General features: G+C 38.7%; 1 protein-coding gene across 1 annotated transcript in view; it reads right to left on the minus strand.

Annotated features, from left to right (window-relative positions):
- LOC117292662 (E3 ubiquitin-protein ligase SMURF2-like) overlaps positions 1-14,289 on the minus strand; it is a 55,205-nt gene that overhangs the window by 15,692 nt on the left and 25,224 nt on the right. Inside the window, exons 4-7 of the mRNA XM_033774796.1 lie at positions 10,535-10,668; positions 2,599-2,776; positions 1,949-2,032; positions 426-676 (exon numbers count right to left, since the gene is read on the minus strand). Of these exons, the coding sequence (XP_033630687.1) occupies positions 426-676; positions 1,949-2,032; positions 2,599-2,776; positions 10,535-10,668 (647 nt within the window). The remainder of the gene's footprint in view (positions 1-425; positions 677-1,948; positions 2,033-2,598; positions 2,777-10,534; positions 10,669-14,289) is intronic.

A 14,289-nucleotide genomic window follows, 5' to 3' on the forward strand; every position in this document is an offset into this window, starting at 1 on the left:
ATAGCGCCCTCTTTTGACTCAACCATGTCAGGTCATGTTTAATCACAGCTAATCAAGTTTACAGTGCACATTTAAAAATGGCCACGTAATCTCCTCTTGACCAATCAGAATGGATTAACTGTTTACGTGTTTATGAATGACAACAAGTGTTATACAACAAAACAAATAACAAACCACTGGGTAAATTTTTTTGATGATTTGGGGTTGAACCAAGATCAAAATGATTAGAGGGGGATTTGAACCAACGACCTCCGGATTAATGTGCCGGTTGTCTACCAACTGAGCTATCTAGCTTGATGTCAAAGTCTGCCTATTAGTCAATTCGGGGATGCCAGTCAGAAGCCATACAATCGTTTACTGCCAGGGATCACACCAAAATTTACAATACAACAAAAAGAAGAAGAAACAAAGCGTCAAAGATTTACCGTATCCATCGGGGAGTTCTCTACATTGATGAAGCGTGGACCGGTTCATATAGTTCCTTAATCTCGACGACTGCCGTCTACACAGAGGATTACCAGTACTAGAAGAATTGCTTAAGTTACTCGAAGTCTCCTCGCCCCGTTCACCCCTCCGTAGTAATGAGACGGGCCGGCCACGCCCATTGCTCTCCGACCCTGATATTGGAGAATTGTTTCGCCCCGCCCTGCTGGTACCGGCACTTTCCGAGGCAGGTCTGTGGATTTGGATGGAAATGACAAACAGAGAGAAGCTTTAGGGAATGATTTAGAATGAATCAAGCCAAAATCCTGGATTTTAGACAGCTTTTATCTTCTTCTTTTTTTCACCGGATTGAAACAATAATTATCTTCTGTTGGGACGTTGTCACACGTGGCAATTTCTTGCAGTCAATAAACTGCACTGCGCTGAAAGCAAACACTTCGGTTTGGCAAGACGAATTTTTCTATCAGCACCTTTCCGCCCGAGTGGGACAAAATGAAATGTGAATGTTCTCCCTTCTTTGGGATTGCCTGGAACTTATCGTCTGTAAATTGCCCCTGTGTGACATAGCTCTTTACTACATAAATATAAGACATTGAAGGATGTCCAAAATTTGCATTAGTTTGTGTCAAGCATCACCTCCGGCCGTTGTCAATACATAACAGTCTACCTGTACAGCTTCTTTTTCTTAAGGTACAGAACACCCATGTATGGAAAAATATGTATATATTCACAGGGATCCCATACAAGTAGATTGATAGATGGGTACATCTTGATTAATAGTAGAATGACGAATAGGCCCGCTGTGACTACAGCAATGTCATGACAATTATTACTCTGTAATATTAGGATACAATAATGTCCTATTAGTAATGACCCTCTAGTGGCAATGTGCGGTCAGGCAGCATGTGACGACTGCTACATAAATGATGTAACGTAACATTTGTGAATGATGCAACCTTAAACTTAATGGTCTTGTGTACATAGTCATGTACATCAATTTGGCGCCGACTTGCCGACTTGGAACCAATCATGCTTTTAAACAAAATAATTTTACATTCCTTTTAAAGTCGGTCATCCAGCACTTTGTCAACAAGGGGATAAAACTTGCAAAGTTTTTTTTTTTTTTTCAGGTGAAGTCAGCGCAGAGTTCTTGTTTATTTCACTGTTGTTTTGGCTGCTAACTTGTTTCTGTGTAGGAAAATTGTTTGGTGTTTACAGTTTGTGTGCCTGGCATGATCAAGTACATGATGCTTAAACAATGTTATCGTTTGTAACTGGGTCCATTACATCTGTGGACATTTTAAGAAGCAACAATCAATGCAAACCAACTTTCAAAACCTAATAAGTCTTCCCTCGCAATGTTCGGTGTTCCCATTGATGAGTAGCACACCAATTTACACAAAATCCCAATGCGAATCGTCCAAATCATTCACATTTACATAGACATTCACATTACTAGTGGATCATTTTAAAACTATATCCGATGGCAGACGTCCAGCCTCACCTTGTTGGTCGTTCCCATTGTGTAGCTCTTGTTATGTGATTCACAAAGTATACTCTACCAGATGTCGACATTCGCTCCTCCCATCTGAGGAAAAAAAAAACGGTTCAAATTAGTCATTCAAAAAATAATTCTCTAATAGTGAGGGGTTCCTTGATAATTTTTGCTGAGAATGATGTTCTGCTTTAACACTTGATGCCAGAACATCTGGGCCCAATTTCATAAAGTATTTAAGCTTAATAAACTTGCTAAGCACAGAAAATGCCTACTTCACACAACCAGGTTATCAGTCAAGTAGCAATACTATAGCAACTGGTACCCAAATCTTTTTTTGCTTAAAGGCACTGGACACTATTGGTAATTACGAGAAATAATTGTTAGCATAAAAACTCACTTGGTAACGAGCAACGGAGAGCTGTTGAAAGTATAAAACATTGTGAGAAACGGCTCCTTCTGAAAGGCATCTAAAAGCACACACATTTGTGCATCAGGGGTGTTTTTTCTTTCATTATTCTCTTGCAACGTCGATGACCAATTGAGTCAAAAGTTTTCTTTTTTATGCGTATATTTAGATACACCAAGTGAGAATACTAAGCAGTATTTCTGCTTAACAGCTTTATGACATTGGGCCCTTGGATGGGGAAATTCCTTACCCTTCTGGTAGTTCGTTGGGATCAGTTGGGAGTAACGGAGGCGCAATACTCCTGGAGTCTACGACCGTGCTGCTCCCTGTGCTCAGCCCCCTGTCTCTGGACGTAATACTGATGACAATTTGGCCCCTGATGTTATCATTATCATCGGGATTCTGCTTACAAAGGTCCAGTCTTTGGTCTGGAAATAGATAAGACAAAGAGAAAGAAACTACAGTTAAAAGCAGGAAGAAATTTTCACATACTCATAATACAGATGAAACATGGCCCGACAGGGACCAATAAGCAACTTAGACATTTAAAAAATATATATATATATATAATGATCCACACAAATTAACCTTTACGTGTGAGCTAACACCGTTCGGCATTTTGTGGAGTAAAAACGTTTGTACTACAAAATGGTGGACTGTAAACCAAGCAAAACAAACAAAACACACATTTTTAAGGCATATTTGTGTGGATTGTTATACTCTTCTTTTAAAACTTCTTTCCAACCATGCGCGTTCCATAACGAACACTTTGTAAAGCCCAAATCACCCAGTCCGAGGTAACATGTCCCATTTGTGTAAGCATAGACCGTGAGTTAGCAAGGAGCTTGTGCACATATGCACGTGTACTTGACGATACCAAGTATAACTAGACATTGAGAGTTTGTCTTGACAAACTCTAGGTGTTCGGCTTCCGGGAGTAAAATTAGGGCCAGGGCCCAATTTCATAGAGCTGCTAAGCACACAAATTTGCTTAGCATGAAATTTCTTTACTTGATAAAATCAGGATTACTAACAAATTTCCATTTGCTGCATATTGCCTGTTTACTTGTATACAGCTGTTGTTTGCTTATCCTCAAAATCACAGGGAAATTTGGTTGGTAATCCTGTTTTTATCAAGGAAGAAATTTCATGCTAAGCAAATTTTTGTGCTTAGCAGCTCTATGAAATTGGGCCCTGGCGTAAAACCAAAACAAGTATTGCACCTTGCTTTGTTCTCAAGATAAGTAATAAATGATTGAATTTGCAAAATTTTAATTTTAAAAAAATTGAAAAAATTGAGGGGGAAAAAACACGAAGAAAAAAAACCATGATCTACAAATTTAAGTAGGTGTTGTCCTTGACTTACAATTCAAAGTTTCACCTCAATCGAACTTTTGGTTTGGCAAACACACAGCTATGAAAAGTGCAACCTTTAAAGAATACCACGTGACACATGATGACGTCATCAAGCTATAACTATTTCCTTACTTTTGTTACAGGTACTTTAATGAGATACAAAGAGGTAAATATTGTGCAATATGATTTTCGTTGAAAAACACGATCAATGAAAACAAAAACTACAAAAATTCCTGTTCTACTGTTTTCTTACAAATTGAGTCACGCATGAATACTTTTACTAGGCATTACTTTATATTGCCCCTAAGCTTTATCGTAAGTAAAAATAGAACCTACAAGTGAACAACAACAAAAATGTTATCAGACAGCATGGAAAAATACTGTAGCAAAGCAGAGTTTTGTGCCAGTAAAAAATAATGCAAAGAATAGAGCTGGAATAAATTGAGAAAATTGTAAGCCCACCCGAGTCTCAGTAAAAAGTATTCTACTCTTTAATGGTCTAGCCAGACATGCATGTCCATAGGTATGGGTTGAATTTATGAATCAGCTATGCAGTTATGATAATACCACAGTCACTTGTCAGTTACATGTACATACACGTACAAGGTCGCCCAGTCAACAGTGTGTATGCACAGTACAGTTTACTCGACCTTGATTTTTCAGCAATCTGCTGATAATTTGACCTGTATAATATGCTCATTCATTGCAGCCATCCTAAATTGTTTCAGGTTTTTCTGTTGAACTCCAGGACCCAATTTCATAGAGCTGCGTAAGCAGAAACTATTACTGAACAATTTTTTTGCTAAGCAGAAATGAGCAGGATACCACTTCAAATTGCACTTGTGACATGATAGTTTGGCTGGTAACCTTATTCTGCTAAGCATAATTTTGTTATAACGCTTAGCTACTTTTTGCGCTTAAGCAGCTCTGCAAAATTGAGCCCTGGCCTGGTGATTCATGGGTTGTTTTTTGAAGGGCAAGGTAACCAAGGTGTTGTCTCCTTATTATATAGCTCGCCTTGGATACATTAACCTCATCCGTATGTTGGTGCATCCTCACCAGAGAGATCACCGAGCTCGACCACAAGCAAGCTCAGTTGGTGGAGGAACATTCAAATTGAAGGATTTGAATCAGTGTCTAGCTCACATGTCATCAGTAAAGTTGCTAATGACTTTGATAGAGTTCCATTGCCGAGTGGTTTAGAACGTCAAATTCCTGGTGGTTAAGCCATCAGGGTGTGCGTTCGAGTCCTGGTCACTTCAGACGAAAATAATTTCGGAGGTTGCTTCCTGTCATAACTATATTTAAATCAAGTACAGTAGTAGTCTTTTTTTAAGAAAAAAAATAGCAAAGCATTTTTGGGTCATTACCAAGGTACGACCCCAGCTTTGAACACTTCTGGTGTTTAACTATCTACACTGTACACGGAAATTATCACTTTTTAGATTGCGAATGAAGCATTGCCAGGAAACAGCCCATGAAGTAGACAGAATTAGAAAGGGATTTAGCGGCTTTAAAACCACGAACACCACACTCGTCTAGACCTGATCATTACACCATAACTTCTTCAGGAAATTGGACTAATGTTATGAAAGCCAGTCAAATAGGAGGAACTCCCCAGATGGTAAATTCCCAGAGACACGTCATTTAAAATGTGTTTTATTCCGTTTATGTTCCCTCATCCACCTGGGAATTTCAATGTCTGGATTGAAGCAGCTAAGCTTGCATAATACTGGCTAACGGAACGTTTAAAACTTTCAGGGAACCTCTTTATAACCGATATACGATACTTATAGAAAAATAGCTGGTAATCGGAGTCCTTTTCTAAGCAAGATTTCATCATGCTTAGCTGAGACCCAACATTCAACTAGCTTGTAAACTGCTCCTTTACTTGGCAAGTTTTCTTCACGCTTAGCTGAGATTGAATATTAGCATAATGGCTGGTAACCTGCCTCTTTTTCAGTTTTCTTTATGCTTAGCTGAAATGCAACATTCGCTTAATGGTTTGTAACCTGCTCCTTTTCTTGGCAGGTTTTCTTCATGCTTAGCTGCATTGCAACATTATCATAACAGCTGATAACCTGTTCCTTTTTCTAAGCACGTTTTCCTCATGCTTAGCTGAGATGCAACATTTCACCACAATCATTTAAAGCTAAACCACAACTTGACTGACACTGCAAATAACTACTTTCTTCCGCTGGTGCATGCTATGACGATTGTCTTTCCAAAATAAATTCCAAGAAGAAGAAAAAAAAAACGTACATGTATGACGTGTGTGGGTGTATAAGTGGGTGACCATATCTCTACCCAGTACACGTACCAAAACGGAAAATAATTAACCAAGCCATACATTATCCAAATCCCTCTCCACCCTGAAGAATAGTTCATGCAAGATTCTTTTCAGAGGTTATGTATTTCAAGTCATCAAAGCAAAACTGTTGGGGGGGAGTGAAGAATTCCTGGTCACCCTTCTTGGTATATGGAACTTCCTCATCCCTCTACATATAAAGGTACTGGACACTATTGGTAAATTACTCAAAATAATTGTTAGCATAAAAACTTACTTGGTAACGAGCAATGGAAAGCTGTTGATAGTATAAAAGTTGTGATAATTGGCTCCCTCTGTAGTACATGTAGTTTTTTGAGCAAGAGGTAATAATAAAAGACTTCAGGCCTGAAGCCTTTTATTAGGCATCTGTTGCACACAAATTTGTGCAACAAGGTTTTTTTCTTTCATAATTCTCTTGCAACTTCAATGACAAATTTTCAAAACAATTTATCTTATGCATATGTTGAGATACACCAAGTGAGAATACCGATCTTTGACAATTACCAAAGGTTTCCAGTGCCCTTAAGCTGTAGATGATTCACAACTCCTCTTCAATCGACACGTACATGACCTTCATAAAAGATGGGGCAGTGGGCCTCAGGCATTGTTGTACATGTGGCCACGGTGGGCGCTGGGCGGGCCTGCCAAGGACCTCACAATTTTTCCCCAGCACTCAAGAGAAAAATACATTGTGTCGCCCAGCACAGATTTCAAAATATTGTCCAGCCACTGTGCATTGATCTGAGACACAATAATAATAAAATGTCACAGAGAAAGAACAGTGTCAACAGGCCATTCAACTTATTGCATGACCCCATAACAGAAACATTTTGGAAATTTTGCCACATAAATAAACATGAATAATTTTGTTGATCTGCTCACCCTTGGTAGACTTTAAAATAAAATAAAAGATTTATTGCCCACCACTAAAATTGGTCTAGCTACACAACCCTGTCTTCAGGTCCCACCCCCATGGAACCTGAAGCTCCCCGAACGTAGGCTACCCTGAACATACATGTACCATAGCATGCACTTCTATAACCTCTCTGCCGTCCACGTGTTCATGTGGGTTAAACTAAGAGGGCAGTAGGCTTCAGTACCCCCCCCCCCCTTTGGTATAAATACCCTGAACCTCCTTCATGTAGGTGTTGCATTTTATCAGATTTTTTTTTAAAGATTCACAACCTGTCTGCCATGTGACCTTCTAAAGAAGAAGTTTACTAGGTCTTGGTCTTCCCCTTGGTATACGAAGACGCTAGGTGTTGGGTTTTGAAAGAACCCTAACCAGTCTGCCATCCAAGCGTACACAAATTGTATGCGACCTCTACAATACTTAAGAAGAAGTTAACTGGGTCTTGGTCCATGGTACATGAAGAGTAAATGACAAACTAAAGAACAATGTAGGAGGGTCTTGGCCTCCCCCCCCCCCCCCCCCTCCATAGATCTTGAACCTCCTCCGACATGTACGTGCAGGTGTTGCAATTTTTAAAAGATTCACAACCTGTCTGCCATATGACCTAGTAAATATTAAGTTAACTAGGTTTTGGTCTTCCCCTTGGTATACAAAGACCCTGTAGGTGTTGGATTTTAAAAGACTCATACTTTGTCTGCAATCCAGTAGTGTGTGACCTACTAAAGAACAAGTTTACTGTACAGTAGATCATGGTCTCCCCTTGGTACACAAATACCCTAAACCGAGTTGCATTTTGTTTAAGATTCACAACCAGTCTGTCATCCATGGGTATGTGACCTACTAAAGAACAAGTTTAGTGGGTTGTGGGTCTCCCCCCTTGGTACATTCAGACCCTGAACCTGAAGGTGCTGCAGTTTTTTTTAAAGATTTACAACCTGCCTGCCTTCCAGAATTTGGCTCCCCCCACAAGTGACAAGACTCAGTTTAAAATGCTAACAGGTATAGTATGATCCCACCCAAAAAAAAAAAAAATTTGTTTGTAACCCCAGCCTTCAGTTGTCATTCATGGATTCATGAACTACCACCCTCTGGACCAAAAAACAAAACAACAACAGAAAGAGAAAAAAAGAAACGATGCTTCGGATACAGCCATTTTCCCCCCTGTATCTCACTCATCATCATCAGCTTTAAATCATAGTTGCCTGACAGTCTACCACTAACCGTCACCAATTACATCAATCCTGGTGCTGCTTCACCATGATCTTCACAACCTGTAAACCAGTCCTAAACTCCCCCCCCCCCCCCCCGACTTCAATGTCCATTCATTAAGCCATTTTATCCCCCTAGTTAACTTGATTAAAGACAAGGATAGATTCCCACGTCTGCTTAAATGAAATCCAGTTCATGATCAAAATGATATAACTGGTACAAATTATTTTCATTTGTGTAAAATCATCCTAGAGCAGAATTACGTCTGGGCATAATTTTGCCCAATTGAACAAGATACACATCCAAGAGCTTGGAAAAGAGAGGGGGGTACCCTATTCGATTGAAACAATTGTGAATAAACCATCAAAATTTTGAGATAAATGATGTTTAACTAGACCTAATGATTGTATTTCATTTGTGTAAAATCATTCTGGAAAGCTACAGGGAAATTATGTCTGGGCATAATTTTACCCAATTGAACAAGATACACATCCAAGTACTTTGGAAAAGGAGGGGTGCCCCAGTCGATTGGAAAATATTGTGAATAAACCATCAAAATCTTTAGAGAGTGAGTCAGTCAGTCGACCGTGGCTGGGTAATCTTGAAGTGTACGCCCCACACTCCTGTTACATACCAGCATGGAGGAAAACCATCAAACACTGGCAGACTTTAAGTGTTATTAATTGGGCACCAAATTTGGAAATAATAGTACTGAGGCTGACAGATGACACCCAGTGCCGTGACCGAGATTGCCCGGCCCCTCCCCTTCTGATGTCTTACTGACAGTGATTGGAGGCACAGAGATGATCAAATACTCCTCTGCATTTCTGGGTTTTGTTCTGGGATTTTTTTTTTATGTATTCAGTGTCTTTAATATCAAGATCCTAAGAAGGGAACCAATTCTCAAAATGTAATGCAAAAATCAACAGCACTCCAAGTAAGTTTTTATGCTCATTAACTTTTGGCATAATTACCAAAGGTATAGCCTCCCCCCCCCCCCTCCATGCAAAGCCTCAACATCAACATAAACAATCAAGCCATGTATACTGATAAGATCTGGGCTAGCTACAAATTACTTAATTTGAGGGTTCCTCCACCAGCTAAAACAAAACAGGTGAGCTTTGTGGCCGAGCTCGGTAATCTTCCTGGTGAAGACCCACCTACATTTTTGATGAGGAGATTGGTAATGTGGCCGATGGGTTACTGATTTCTCTTCCCGAAAAGAAAAAAAAAATCCCACAAACTAAAATGATTTGCGTCTAGTCAAACCAGCCTTATCTGGTTAATTTTTAAGCCACAACCTGTCTGCTGTCGATCCCTGTGATTGTATTAGTCATGTTCTACAGCGCTTGTTCAATGAAATGGGAACGGGGGTGTTTCTACGATTCTTGCTTTCCACTTGAATAAATTATTTAGCAGAACGAACTAGGAATGTTAAACCTTTTCGCTACACAGGTGAAATGTTATTACTGTAAAGTGCAATGAAAATTGTTTGCATCTGATTGGTGTTACAAAATGGTTCAGTTTAAAATACAAAAAGGATGTTTTGCTTCAGATGGCTCTCTGTGAATTTGCTTTTATCAATGTTTTGACTAATTTGGACATAAATGTTTATAATACTGAAACTGTTATATGTACATGTACTTTGTGATATTTTTGATGTTTTTGTACCCCAGACAACACAACCGAAGTGTGCTCAGCAAAAAGGTCAAGGGCGTTGTGTTTTTTGTTGTTTTAAGTTTTTACATTTGCTTTAGGCCGTCACTTGTCTTAATTTATCTCTGGTCAGATCCTACTGTCCCCATGTCTATCTCTGTCGTGTCTTAATTAATTAACTAACACATGCTTCAATTAACTAGTCAATTATTTCTTTTGTTTTCTCTTATAAAGGCACTCCACTCAAGCCTTGGCCTATTAGGATCGTGACTCCAAAATATTGACGTTTACATTCAGTTGTGTTCTGTTGAGGCTGGAAATAAATGTAACACTGAGTTGAATCAGAAATGTATTGGCAAAATGTTTTTTTCAGGAAGATTTAGTGTGAAACCTTAATCGTTTTGTGGCCATCTAGGGAGATGGGTATAGAAAAATATGTATTTGCAGTAATTCTAGCAGTAAATTATTCATGGTCTAAAAGTACTATTTTATTAATTTTGCATAAAACATTCTGCTCGGACAAAATGATTTTTTTTTTTACATTTTTAATTATGAGACCAATTTATGTCACACCTTATAACTGGGACTCGAACCCACACTCTGCCGATCAGAAACACCACAGCATGAATCCAGTGCACTTGACCACTCGGCCAGAACCAGCACATTCATCCCCAATCAACACAGTAAAAGGTGAAAGAAAACAAGGATTTTAAAGATACTTACAGCCTGTGTCTTTTAGTCTCTGGATGGCGTGGGATAAAATCTTGATACAGCCTAGAAAGCCGGCCCCTTGTTTCTTGTGGATCTTCCGATGGTTCCACACACTTATCGTTATACTGTCGTTTTTACCTATAAATCTGTTCAATGGAAAGGAAGATACACGTAATGCGATTAAAATGGGACTTTATTTGGGAAAATTAAAACATAAATATCATAAACTTAGTAGGAACCCAGTACAATGCTTAATACACATCCGTGTAAGGGCAAGCATGACCGTAAACTTGGGTGTGATCCCTGAATATTGGCCAGTTTACCTGTACATGTTAAATGGCTTCCGACTGACACCCCCAAACAAAGATACTGACAAAATATGGAGACTGCCAATATTAGGGCTACATGTAGATGAATGCACTCTCAGTTGGAATATCGCCTGCATGTTAAACCTGGGGGAAGCAGGTTCAAATCCAGCTGTAGTCAAATTTTGTCTGTGCACATTGTATTAGTAAGTTTTCCATTTAAAGAAACTTGACTCCTCCTTTGTCATCAATAAGAGTATCATCAGGTGTTTCAGCAGCACATGGCCACTAAGCCTGGCGACTATAGTGCTACCACATGTAGCATGACTAGTGTCGTAGTCGCAACTATTGATTGCTTAGTTGAGTTGCGACTATCGTTTTTCAACTACTTGGTTAATCGTGCCGCCACGACTACTACAAAAATAATCACGACTGCCTGCTTGGTGAACCAACTGTGTCGCTCACGACTATTCACGACAACATAATTTACTTACAAAACACAATCAGAAATCGTGACCAGTCCTTGAATCCTTTCATCGTGAATTTGACGATATTGCGTCTGCAGTAAACAATAGGCCGGATGCATCTTGGGAATTAATTAAAAATTAGTCGCGACTAGTGTCAAAGTCGCAACTAATTGAGGCATGACTAGTCAAGTAGTGAACTTCACTAGCCGCCCAGGCCTAGCGGCCACCCATTCAAACCAATGCAACCAAACCACAGTAAAAAAAAAAGGAGGCCAGTCGGTCAGGCCCATTTCTTCAAATCATGAGAATCATACCAGCTAACCAAGAGTGGAGTCTAGGTGTCTTTTTTGACACCCTTGTTTTGAATTTGAGCATCCTGCATGCATCTATCATTAGAGTGTAGGATATGAAAAATCTTCACAGACGCCCTGCCGTTAAATTTTTCAGCAAAGGTGGGCATCCTACTTCGCAAATCCTTATGAGATTCTGATTTTAATCAGCGGAGAATCGTGATGTCTCTTTTGACGCCCTGTTGTAATTTGAATAACCTCCCTCCATGGGACGACCTACTTTTGATTGCATTTATACTCATGTATACTGTGTATTAAGCATTGTAAGTGACCATCTTTTACGAGTATCAACATTTCTGTTGAGAATCCTGACTGCTTGATAAGGTTATCAATGATGACCTGATGGAGGTTTTAATGTTAAATCTTAGCAATGCCCCAGACTGATTAAATCAGTCAACATTTTGCACCGTTTATTGACTCTTTTATTGGCTCTTTTCTACAATGCATTTGTATTGGTGACAACGTATCATGTTATCTTAAAATGACCCTACAATGTAAAAGTTCAAGCTATGGCAAAATAGGGTATGGGAAAGTCAGGTTTGAATTTGTGTTACGTGCCTTGATTGCAGTCTTTGCTGTTTATATGATTTTATGGGAAATTTCTTTTTAACGACATTTTACAAGATTAAAAACACTGGAAAAATATTCGCAGACAATGTTCATGTTTTTTTTTATCAACTACATACGCCTCTCTTAATATTTATGCATGATGTCACAATTCTTACCCAAAATGAGGCTACGTGTGCACACCAACCACCACTAACTCGCCATGTTTTGAGTTAACATTCTGACGTACCTCATGCATAAATATTAAGAGAGGTGTATTGTATATGAAATAGCAAACCTGTGCAAACTTTGGCTTAACCCATTGTGTGAGTCAGGAGAAAATAAAAAAACAAAAAAACAGTGTAAATTTTCAGCATGTACTGTACATTGTAAAGACATTGTTCTTAATTTTGTATTGTAACAACCAAAATCAGTTAGTTTTGGGGGGTTTTTTTCCCCCCTTAAAAAATGAGTTCATTTCAGTAGGAAACATTTCACAGGAAAAAAGTTTTAGTACGGACTTTATTATAAAAATGATGGTGCTTTTTACCCTAACAAATACTGTGTAATATACCTATTTTTTGCAGCTTAAAAAGCACGGCATTACATGTGTTTACTACAGGGCACCGAAAACATAATGATACATGTAACTGAACATTGCTGGTGAGTCAGTCGATCTGCCCACTCAAATTCTAATGATCTCAAGATGCATGGGGGGAGAAACAGTTTAACCAATTCGTGGAATAATTTTCCCTTTTTGGCTTGTTTAAAACTTTTTCTTTTTTTTAATCCCTCACGATTAATTGGTTAGGATACAGACGTACCGCTTAATGATGTTCTTAATTTGACAGGCAACTGCTTGCTCTTGTTTTGTCAACCTTTATCCCAGGATTCCCCAAGTTCTCTGAATCGAAAAACTCAAGTCAATTGTCTCATTTTAACGCAATTAAAATCGAGACAGGTGTTACACCAGAAAATATACACATACATGTAGATGTTTCCAGGGCCAAGCACAACAAGTAGCTAAGCACAACCAAATTGCACTTACTAGAATAAGGTTACCAGTCAAAACACCATCTCTTACATCACCATCTATGACTGGTATGCAGCTAATTATTGCTCAGCAGAAACTTGTTAAGCAATATTTTCTGCTTAAGCAGCTCTAAAAGATTGGGTCAAGTTCTAACAGCCTAATTAAATGTAAATCCCTAATTCATTAAACCACTGGCACTGACCCATATTGACAAATTGAAACCTACAAGAAATTAATGCCCAGCTTTAAAGTAGGCTAAATATTGTTGGGTTTTTTCCCTTTTTTTTTTTTGTCGAGAAGTAGATTCCAGCCGAGCAACTCCAACCCAATTCTTGGACCAATACAAAATTGGACTAATGCTTATTGTATGAGTCTATTGACAAAGGAATCAATGGATCTTACAAGCTCTTCATAAAATCGGAACAATTACTTTAAAAAAAAAATCAATTTTAAAAACTAAAAACAAAAGGTTATGTCCAGATGGACTCAGACAAAGAGCAGCCAAAACCAATTATTCCCGATATTAAAAACTAAATATAAAATCAGGTCACGCGCAATGAACTTGGGTAAGCATGGCCGACCACTGGTGTTTTCTTTTCTCAAATGGCCATATTTGATTTCACCCGGCTATCCTTTCCTACATTATTGTTTCCCGTCCTTCCTTCAACAGCAAGTCTGTTTAGAGTAGACTTAAAGGCACTGGACACCTTTTGGTAATTCTCAAAGACCAGTATTCTCCTTCGATGTCAAAGTATAAAACAAAAAAAACTGTGAAAATTTTGACTCAATGAAGTTACAAGAGATTAATGAAAGAAAAAACACCCTTGTTGCACAAATTTGTGTGCTTTCAGATGCCTAAAAAGGCTTTACAGGCCTAAGGTCTTTTATTATTTGAGTGAAAAATTACCTCTTTCTCAAAAACTATGTTACTTCAGAGGGAGCCGTTTCTCACAATGCTTTAAACTATCAATTGCTCTTCGTTGCTCACCAAGTAAGTTTTCATGCTAACAATTGTTTTAAGTAGTTATCAATAGTGTCCAGTGCCTTTAAATTTTAAGTTACACCG

The sequence above is a fragment of the Asterias rubens genome, chromosome 7 (assembly GCF_902459465.1).
Source record: "Asterias rubens chromosome 7, eAstRub1.3, whole genome shotgun sequence".
In the NCBI taxonomy this organism is placed as follows: domain Eukaryota; kingdom Metazoa; phylum Echinodermata; class Asteroidea; order Forcipulatida; family Asteriidae; genus Asterias; species Asterias rubens.